The sequence below is a fragment of the Clarias gariepinus genome, chromosome 5 (genome assembly GCF_024256425.1).
Source record: "Clarias gariepinus isolate MV-2021 ecotype Netherlands chromosome 5, CGAR_prim_01v2, whole genome shotgun sequence".
Classification (NCBI taxonomy): Eukaryota; Metazoa; Chordata; class Actinopteri; order Siluriformes; family Clariidae; genus Clarias; species Clarias gariepinus.
The window spans coordinates 6,649,002-6,658,674 of NC_071104.1; the positions used below are offsets into that span (position 1 = coordinate 6,649,002).

The 9,673-nt window shown below is 41.3% G+C and overlaps 2 protein-coding genes across 2 annotated transcripts; one reads left to right on the forward strand and one right to left on the reverse strand.

Moving 5' to 3' along the window:
* Positions 1-911: 911 nt before the first annotated feature.
* On the reverse strand, positions 912-5,462 carry tyw5 (tRNA-yW synthesizing protein 5). The gene is made up of 8 exons (XM_053496931.1): positions 5,255-5,462; positions 4,648-4,802; positions 4,377-4,449; positions 3,220-3,264; positions 2,866-3,003; positions 2,439-2,526; positions 1,901-2,017; positions 912-1,532 (listed from the first exon to the last, which is right to left on the reverse strand). Exons 1-8 carry the CDS (start codon positions 5,333-5,335, stop codon positions 1,240-1,242), a joined length of 990 nt encoding a protein of 329 aa, XP_053352906.1. The 5' UTR covers positions 5,336-5,462; the 3' UTR covers positions 912-1,239.
* A 305-nt stretch (positions 5,463-5,767) lies between these two features.
* Positions 5,768-9,488, forward strand: maip1 (matrix AAA peptidase interacting protein 1). The gene is made up of 5 exons (XM_053496970.1): positions 5,768-6,086; positions 7,699-7,770; positions 7,893-8,019; positions 8,275-8,428; positions 8,777-9,488. Exons 1-5 carry the CDS (start codon positions 5,775-5,777, stop codon positions 8,853-8,855), a joined length of 744 nt encoding a protein of 247 aa, XP_053352945.1. The 5' UTR covers positions 5,768-5,774; the 3' UTR covers positions 8,856-9,488.
* Positions 9,489-9,673: the final 185 nt, after the last annotated feature.

The window sequence follows — 9,673 nt, forward strand, 5'->3', positions numbered from 1 at the left end:
AGGACCGCTGATGTGGCTAGGGCGATAAATCGCCATGTCCGCACTGTGAGACGCCTAAGACGGCGCTACAGGGAGACAGGAAGGACGGCTGATCATCCTGCAGTGGTAGACCACGTGTAACAACACCTGCACAGGATGGGTACATCCGAATATCACACCTGCGTGACAGGTACAGGATGGCCACAACTGCCAGAGTCACACCAGGAACACACAATCCCTCCATCAGTGCTCAGACTGTCCGCAATAGGCAGTCCATGAGGAGGAGATGCACTGCAGTACTTCAAGCAGCTGGTGGCCACACCAGATACTGACTGGTACCGCTCAAGGGATCTAGTGACTTAAATGTTTACCAGAAGGGGAGCCTATCCCAGGAGACTTGGATCACAGATGACAGGGGGTCTGGAGCCTATCCCAGGAGATCCATCGCAGAGCACACGGACATACACACACTACGAGCGATTTGAGAACACCAATTAACCAAACCTGGGTATCTGAAGTACCCGCAGAAAATCCACCAAGCATGGGGAGAGCATGCAAACTCCATGCACACAGAGACAGGAATCGAGCCTGACCAGGAATCAAACTCGGACCCTGGAGGTGCAAGGCGACAGTGCTAACCACAGTGCTAACCGCACTAGACTCAAGACTGTACTATACCTGCGCTAACAAAGCAATTAAACACACCTGAGATGCCCAATCACAAACAGCCTTGAAGAGCTACATCTCAAACATTATGGCGGCCTAGAAATGGTGGAGAATGTACATTTTAACCATGTGTGAATTGTTTTTAGTAAAAAAATTTTACTAGTCTGAACTGGTCTGAGCTAACAGAAAGTTTATGGTAACTCAAATAATCACTTTATAAGTTTGTTAAGGCTCCTTAAAACTGTCATACAAAGAGTCGTCTCAGATTCATGTCCCAGTGACTTATCTGCCATTTTATTAGAGAAAAAGAGGGCTGCTATTTTGCTGGGTTTCACAGTATTGTACAACACGTTATAGATGGCAAGGTAAACCTTTATGTTAACTGTCATGTCATTCTCATTGTCTCAGTGATTTATTATCACTATGCTGTTGTGGCACCTTATTTAAAAAGTTGCTCACTTATGAACTTGTTTGAATTTACAGAGAAAGTAAAAAATAAAAAAAAAACGCCCAGTGCACATCTTTATAATGGTATTAACAAGTCCACATATCACAGGGGATCACTGTAATGACTTTAATAAAAATGTCCCAGACTTAATTGTCATCAGCAACTGTAGTCTGTGTCTTTATTTTATAGGTTGCACTGGAGTACGCCCGGCTTTGAATACGCAGCACCATGCGACGGGCGTAGAAGTCCCGGTATTCCTCCGGCAGCTCATCCAGCGCTCCCAGCGACCGCTCCAGGACCTGCAGCGCCCGCGCCGCTGCCACTGGATCCTTGTTGCCATACGGGTCCTTCTTATCATAGCTGTCCAGGGGTAGGTGGCGCCAGAACACGTTGACTCCAATACCGAACTGAAGAGCCAGCGTGTTGTGAAACCAAAGGGCTGGTAAAAAAGAAAACAAAACAAGCAAATAATGTAATATATTTTTATTTTGTAATATTTTTGAATCACCATGAATTTGCATGGTGTTTGATTTGAATTTTTCAATTTTTTTTCTTAAAAAGAAATGAAGAATCCAGTATATTTATTCCAATAAATAGTGCCTGAAAAAAGGAAATACTTAGTCCCAGTTTGATTTAAACGGCCATTGTTAAAACCAACAAACTGGGAAAAAGTGTTCCTTTTTTTTTTTTTAGCAATAGATATTCAATATAGTCACAGTTTACAACAAATACTGTATACTGCAAATCTACTACTTAAATACAATATAGATTCCAGAGCTGTAATAGATTGCCTAAAGAACATCTCACCTGGGATGAAGAGCAGATCACCTGGTTCTAAAATACACTCGTATCGACATGCCTTCACGAAATCCGGATAGAGCTCCAAATCCGGAGAATCCACGTCCAAAACTTCAGACTTATCGCCTGGTCAAAGAGAATAAACTGCACGTTACTGCATACTTTTAAGTTCAAGTTTAAGTAGGCTTTATTGTCACTTCAACTATATACAGTTAGTACACAGTGAAACGAAACAACGTTCCTCCAGGACCAAGGTGCTACATGCAACATAAACTTACAACATAAATTAACAGAGAAGCTAAACTAGCTAACTAAGAGGCCTAGTTAGCTGGCTAGCAGAGACAAGACAGATATTCCTAACATAAATTACAACATAAATTAACAAAAACTAACTAAAACTAACTAACTAAGGAAGACTATCTATAGGTTTTACAGACAACAGACAACATAAAGTGCACGTGCAAATGAGCAACAACAAAGTGACAGTGCGACAACGACATATCAGAACATAAAAAGATTAGTAGAGTAATATGGAATTGACACTCACCTGTCAGGTACAAGTGTAAGGCATCCTGGGGGCTGTAGAGGACGACGCGCTTCCTCCCGGTCACCTGAGCCAGCAGGTTGTCCATCACCTGGGTGAGAGACAGAACGCAAGTGAATTAGAAGCTGGTGAAATATTCCTTGAACCCAGGACGAGCAAAAACATTGAAGAGAGATCAGGGCTTCAACTGAAGCATCTAATGGGAGCACCTCATATTCATAATGCTGCTGCCTTATGATTGGCTAATTTATTAATTGCATGAACATGATTCTATTAAAGTGGTTGGTAAGAAAATAGTGAGACCTTTGTGTATGTGCAGTACTTATTTGCATCAGGGATCATATAAAACCACCTTGTTGGTTACCTGACTAGTAATTAGTTTATGAATAGTGTTCTGAGTTATATGTATGAATTATGAAATTCTCCTCACGTCATAGTGTGTCCATAGCTGCAAGCCAGGTGAGCTGATGCGGAAAACGCTGGAGAAAAACTGCTCAGGTGCAAAAAACTGAGGCATACGGAAGTCTTGTGCCAGGTCAGGAAACTGCTTCCTCAGGTCAGCGGGCTCCTTAAAGGCCACAGATAAGAAATAGTGAACATGCTATTGGAGAAATTCAAATAATATCCTTATGTATCAGATATATATATATATATATTTATACATATATATAGCAGTATGCATTTTTTATAGACATCAGCCTCTATGATGAATCATATTCATATTTAAAGGTGTTGTGGAACTCAAATTATTTTGTTTATAATCATTATAAAAATGCATCCCTACCTTGCGAGCGTCTTCTCCAAGCGATCTCAGGTAGTAGCTCTCATCCTGGTGAAATTAGAAAGCAGGAAACATTTGCATCGAATCCCAATCCAAAATATTTAAAGGTGGACAGGATACTATAAAAGCTTTAAAATACCCCAGAAAACATTAAAACCAGAATAATTATTTATTACTACACTAGATACTATGTTATTATCGGGGTAAAAATAGTTTTCGGCACTTACTGGTACTATGTAGCCAAATAAAGGGTGAGAAGAATAAACCATGGAGGTGGTGGACAGGCCTGTACTGTAAATCTCTCTCTTTATGTATCCACTTAATCTGCTTTAGAATAGCCTCAGCAAACAAACTGTTCCAGGGTCAAATCCCAAATAGCTTTAAATGGAAAGCTAGTGCGCTATGTAGGCTGGTCAATCCCTTGTTCCACACACCAAGTAGTGGCCTTGATCAGGGATTGGAGAGTTAGTTTTGGTGAGCTGAGTTTATGAACTCAGCTCACCAGTTTATAACTGAGTTTATTTTTAGAGGGAGCTGCTTCCTCCACTTTCCAGTACTGCAGACTGTACAGACTCAGCCATATTTATCTACTTTACTAGCGTTAGTATCCGTCGTTGACGGTTAAAGAGTTTGTAGAAATAGTTAAAAGGTTAAAGATAAAAAAATAAGCCCATCAGCATCTGACACATAATCGCTCATAGCTACTCATAGACAGATGGACTTCCACTCAACATTTGGATTGAACTTTTGGCGCAAGGTTCAGTTTTCATAGTGTATGCATTATTTTTTTGAAATAAGCCATGCTGTGTCGCGCTTTTGTTTGTGTTTGGTGAGAATTGTAAAAGTTTGTAAAGGGCAATGCAGTCGTTTCTGTGTCTTCCGCATACACTCTGTACACACGGTAAACTATCGCGATCATTGGCTTTGCTGAGTGACATGTATAGCCACACCCACCACTAGGTAAACTCGGCTAGACGGGCATACAGACAGAAATTTTTCTGAGACTGGTTTCAGGTCCTCTAATGTATGAAACGTAAAAATATAACTGAAAGAGCGAGTTCTGATCAAAGTACAAACAACACCTTTCTTTTATGTATATAGATTATCTTGATACTATTAAGAGTAGCATGCAGGATGGAGTAGAGCCCCAGGATTTTTACCTTACTAATAAAGAACTCTTCATGCTCTTCTTCTGCTGCAGCTCTCTGGACAAACTTGTCAAATGGTAAAGTCCTGAGACATAAAAAACAGAAAAATAAACAAAACTTTAAAAGGATCCAAAAGTTACACATTCCTATATCCTGGTAAAGTTAATCACAGGGACCCTGAAACACGGAGAACCCCGCGGAACCCTGGAGCTGTTAGTTGTTAATGCTACCCATTTTATCATAAAACTACGAGCGTATATTTACTTCATGCATGCCTGTGTACCTGTAAATAAAATTCTTATGCAGAAAGTCCATCTGCGGAACATAAGACACATGAACTTTGACCTCCCGGTCACCCCCCTTTGCTGCCAGGTAATCCACTGTCCATTTTTCCACGCACGGTCCCAAAGGTACTCCCTTGAGCAATGCCGGTTTTCTCTGAGAAAGAAATGCGAAAAAGAAATATCTGTTAAGCCACAATGCTGTACAGCCCAATCAGTAAGTGTTACACCTAAAAAAAAAAAACATATAATACAGGATTTGCACAGTGGTACAGCGGTTTAGAGAGAGTCCTCTGGATCGTGTGTGTTTAGTTTCACATGTTCTTCCCGGGGGTTTCTTCGGGGTTCTCCGGTTTCCTCCCACGTCATGTAGGTGGACTGGCTAAGATCAACTGCGCTTGGGTGTGTGTAAGTGTGTGTGCATGGTTCTGTGTGATGAACTTGCGTCTCATACAGTGTGTATTACTGCCTGTCTCTCAGTGTTCTCATGGGTGCTTGAACTTTATTCACTCTAATGTCAGGTTACATTTAATATACCTGATACACATAAAAATACACACGTGACTTCATTAACAAAACTATATTGTTTAGCAAATAAAGATGTCTCACCAGAGGATAGATCTCCTTTATGAAAAGCTCCTGATCCACATCTGTAAAGACAGACACCTCGACTCTTTCCTGACATTCCATACAGAAATCCTCTTCTTCCTCCACCTTCTCCACTCATCTACAGCTCTACAACTTCGCTTTTCTCACTTTTGCCCGGCACAATTCCAATACCACACTTAGTGCACTATTTAGGGTGTAGTTCGTGCTTCAATCATCCCCTTAATAGTGCACTCATATAGAGAGCGCGTGGCCATTTAGAACTCGGCCACTGTATTTTGGTGCACTGCTTATATCTTCCCCAGAAACTATGACAAAATATCTGCACTTTTCACACTTAGCAGGTTTTAAGTATTAAAATCGTATACAAACGTAATGATGACTGTTTTACTGAAGAAAACATAAAGAAAATCATTAAAAAACATAGTTATGGTTAGTTAAATCGTCAAATAAAAACAACTAGGAACGTTAATAATGTGGTATGAGGGGGGCGGACGGACTGCTTTGCGGTGAGGACAGAAACATGGCGCTGCCCTTACTCCGGTGGAGCTGTAGAAGGCCCTCAGTGGGTTTAAGCGCTTATCTCAGATTTAACAAACTATCCAAAATACGAAATCACTCTTTGGTTAAAAACCAGGCGTCTTTAGGATGTGTCGTGTCCGGAGTGCGGTTCTGCAGCTCGGACGGAGACGGACACAGACACACGCGGAAGGTTGTGGTGCTCGGCATCCCCAACCCGTTCATCTGGTTCCGGACCAAATTCTCCTTCTTCCTTATTCGCGCTTACTTCGACAAAGACTTCAGCATCGAGGAGTTCACTGACGGAGCCAAACAGGTCAGCTGGGCTTGTGTCAGGTCTCATGGGTTATTATTATTTTTTATACAGGGTTTGGAGAGTCAAGAGGAAACACTCATTTATTGAAATAAAACTTTTACATAATGGCTTAAATATTTAGATTAGAATTGGTCAGAAGGTGTTAACAGCAGGTCTGTATAGGTCAGTATAAATACTGTGCAAGTTTATAAAAAAATAAAAAAATATTTAAAAAAAAGGTGAGTACAAGTATACATATATACACATACAGAATATACACGTCTATATATATATATATATATATCTAAATATGCACATACACACATGCAGTATGGAGTGCATAAAGTGGCTTAGTGACTATAAAGTGACAGTGTGAAAGTGGCAGTGTAGTGTCTATGGAGACCTAATGGTCAGTGTTCAGCAGTCTGATGGCCTGATGATAGAAGCTGTCCTTCAGCCTGCTGGTTCGGGACCGCATGCTTCCATACCTCCTGCCTGACGGGAGCAGTTTAAATAGGTGGTTACTGGGGTGACTGGAGTCTTTAAAGATCCTCCTCGCTTTCCTCAGGCACCGCTTCCTGTAGATGTCCTGGAGGAAGGGAAGCTCACCTCCAATTATCCTTTCGGAACATCGCACCACTCTCTGCAGAGCTTTGCGGTTGTAGGCGGTGCTGTTGGCGTACCAGGTCGTGATGGATCCAGTGAGGATGCTCTCGATGGCACAGTGGTAGAAGGACCTAAGTATGCGGGGGCTCATGCCAAATCTCTTTAGTCTCCTGAGAAAGAAGAGTCGCTGCTGTGCCTTCTTCACTGTTTTGTGAACCATGTGAGAACCCCTGCTATTTGGACATCCAGGAAGCGGAAGCTGCTCACTCTCTCCACAGCAGCGCCGTTGATGATGATGGGGGGAATGTCTACATCTCCGGAAGTCCACTATTAACTCTTTGGTCTTTCAGACATTGAGGGAGAGATGATTCTCCTGGCACCAATGTGTCAGGGCACTGACCTCCTCCCTGTATGCCATCTCATCACCGTTGGTGATAAGACCCACCACTGTTGTGTCGTCCGCAAACTTCACAACGATGTTGGAGCTGCTAGTGGCCGTGCAGTCGTATGTGTAGAGGTCATTGTGCTGTGAGTCAATGTAGTAGGAGTGGCCTCAGTGCTGTCACTGACCAGCCATAACATCATGACAGTAATGATCTGTGTGTTCTGACTCTATGCTATCACAGCCGGCATTAAACTTTTCATCACTAACTTTTCTATTGGAATAAGACTACACGGGCCAGTTTTCACTCCCCACGTGCATCAGTGTGCCTTGGCTACCATGACCCTGGGGAGCTAAAAGGCTGGTCCGATCCAATGGAAGAGCTACTGTAGATGATATTAAAGAATACTAGTTGTGAAACAAAGGTGTCAGAACACAGTGCATCACTGTTATGATGGAAAAATTCAATATTAGTCAGGTGGTCATGTTATGGATGGTTGGTGTACATTGCTGCACAGTGAAATATTTTATTTTTTTCGCATATCCCACCTTTTTTAGTAGACTGGTGTCAGCGTGCAGAGTCAGCCATGATACAGCTTATGATGTACGAAGATCTGTTAATTCCTTTTTTTTTTCTGGTTACAGGCATTTGCACATGTATCACGACTGCTGTCTCAATGTCAGTTCAAAGAACTTGAAGGACTCGTCACTAAAGATGTAAGTACTAAAAGGTCACCAGCACTTACAGTCAGTAAAAGTGATCTGGTTGTTTTTAACAACCAAGACAAATCCAGTTTGTGTTAGTGTGTGCGTAATCTCAGCCGCTCACTATCCTGTAGGTAATTGGCAAACTGGAGGAGAAATGTGCTGATCTTCCGCTGAGCTATAAAAGAGCACTTTTGGCTGATCCAGATGACATCATGTACACAACGCCAGCAGATGTGGGCTTTTGCTACGAAGACGATGGTGAGGAATGAACCATTTATCATGTTTTATACGTTTCGTGTCCGAGAAAAAAAGAATTTATTTTTGAAAGATGAACCAATGAAGGTTAAAATAAAATTGATCTTTGTTCGGGCAGGACCTTTTTTTTTTTACTTTGTTGCATGTAAGTTTTTAATGGGGCACGAAGTGTGTTAAATGCATTTATTCTTGATTCAGTTGGTCAGAAGTGCACTGAAAAATAACTTGTCATTGTGTCCTGGTTTGTCTTACTGACAGGGAGAAAGTTTGTCAGTATTTTGATGCGCTTTTGGTACTTAACCAGTGCTCAGCTCCCGGAGGAGACAATGGAGGGCGTGCGCCTCTTTCAGGTGGCCCTTGGAAAAAATGGAGAGAAGCCCACGAGCAAGAGACTGCTCTCTGCCAATTACGAGTGAGTCCTCTAATGCTGTACTGGGTGTGAGAGTTAAAGGTGTTTACTGTGTTAGAGATATAAGGATTATCGGATAAATGTGTCCGTTAACCTCCACAGACAATTGTTAGTATTTCTCCACAAACACTGGCAAGTTATTAATCACATGTTATCAGGAATTCAGGAAAGGATCTTGAACAGGGCAGAATGTAAACTGTTGACCAAGTGGATTAAATTTCAGCACTAGTCAGTTGTGTGCTGAAGAAACGCTTTAGAGCTAAGGACTGAAAAAACGAGAACAGATAAGAAGCCCAAAACAACCACCATTATATGAAGTTCTAAAGCAGGTTATTCGACTTTGTTTTGCAGATTTCAGAGGGAGTTTACACAAGGAGTGACACCAGACTGGACCATCACTAGAATAGAGCACTCAAAGCTGCTGGATTAAAATTATCAACTCCCTGTTTAACGACATCTGACTTTAATATCATACTGTACTGTGAATAAGCCATGTTTGTTGTCTATGAAATGAAACTTGACATGTGGACACTATTCACACTCTGTAAGAGCGATCAGAGTAGAAGTAGACTTTAGCAAATCTCTAAAAGTTCTTATGTCACTTTGGACCTGTACAAATCTGGATGGATATTCACAAGACCTTCAATGTTAAGAGAAAGTTTTAAGTTTTAAGCTTTTAGTTCCTGTAAGTCTTTGTATTATCTCTTCATGTGTTGATGTTTGTTACTTCTTTCTAAAACTCAGTGTTCGAGTATATAACACTTACTAAAATATTAAAATATTTGTAACTATATTGCAGATTATTATTTGATATGGATTTATGCTTGTGTGCTGCATCTCTGAATTTAATTTGTACCTTTTCTACTAATAGATGGGTAAATTCAATAAAGCAACCAAGAAATCTTGTACACACGTTGAGGAATCCAATTTAGGAACATGCTTATGACAATGCAGCAGGCTTATAGAGGACGTAAGGTGTTAAGGGTGGAGTGGAAGAACTTGTGTGACCGTGAATGAACTCAACTCAGTGTGGTCACAACATAGTATCTCGTTCCCATGCCTTAGTAAATCGTGGCCACAACATATAAAGTTCTGTATTTCATCACTATTGTGACTTTCAGTTATTATTATCCCTGCGTGATTGATGTCTCACTCAGCTGAAAACGTGCGTTAATTTAAAACGGATTACGCAAATATTCTCTCTCTTCATCTGGGGAGAACAAAGGGGCGGAGCCTCGTGCCAGCGCG

Excerpts from the sequence above, each read along its gene's own strand:
- tyw5 (XM_053496931.1), bottom strand. The coding sequence starts at position 5,335 with ATGGAATGTCAGGAAAGAGTCGAGGTGTCTGTCTTTACAGATGTGGAT. Across the intron at positions 3,004-3,219 it reads TTGGAGAAGACGCTCGCAAG|GAGCCCGCTGACCTGAGGAA; the intron begins GTAGGGATGCAT and ends GTGGCCTTTAAG. Across the intron at positions 1,533-1,900 it reads TGATCTGCTCTTCATCCCAG|CCCTTTGGTTTCACAACACG; the intron begins GTGAGATGTTCT and ends CTTTTTTACCAG.
- maip1 (XM_053496970.1), top strand. The coding sequence starts at position 5,775 with ATGGCGCTGCCCTTACTCCGGTGGAGCTGTAGAAGGCCCTCAGTGGGT. Across the intron at positions 7,771-7,892 it reads AAGGACTCGTCACTAAAGAT|GTAATTGGCAAACTGGAGGA; the intron begins GTAAGTACTAAA and ends ACTATCCTGTAG. Across the intron at positions 8,429-8,776 it reads CTGCTCTCTGCCAATTACGA|ATTTCAGAGGGAGTTTACAC; the intron begins GTGAGTCCTCTA and ends TTTGTTTTGCAG.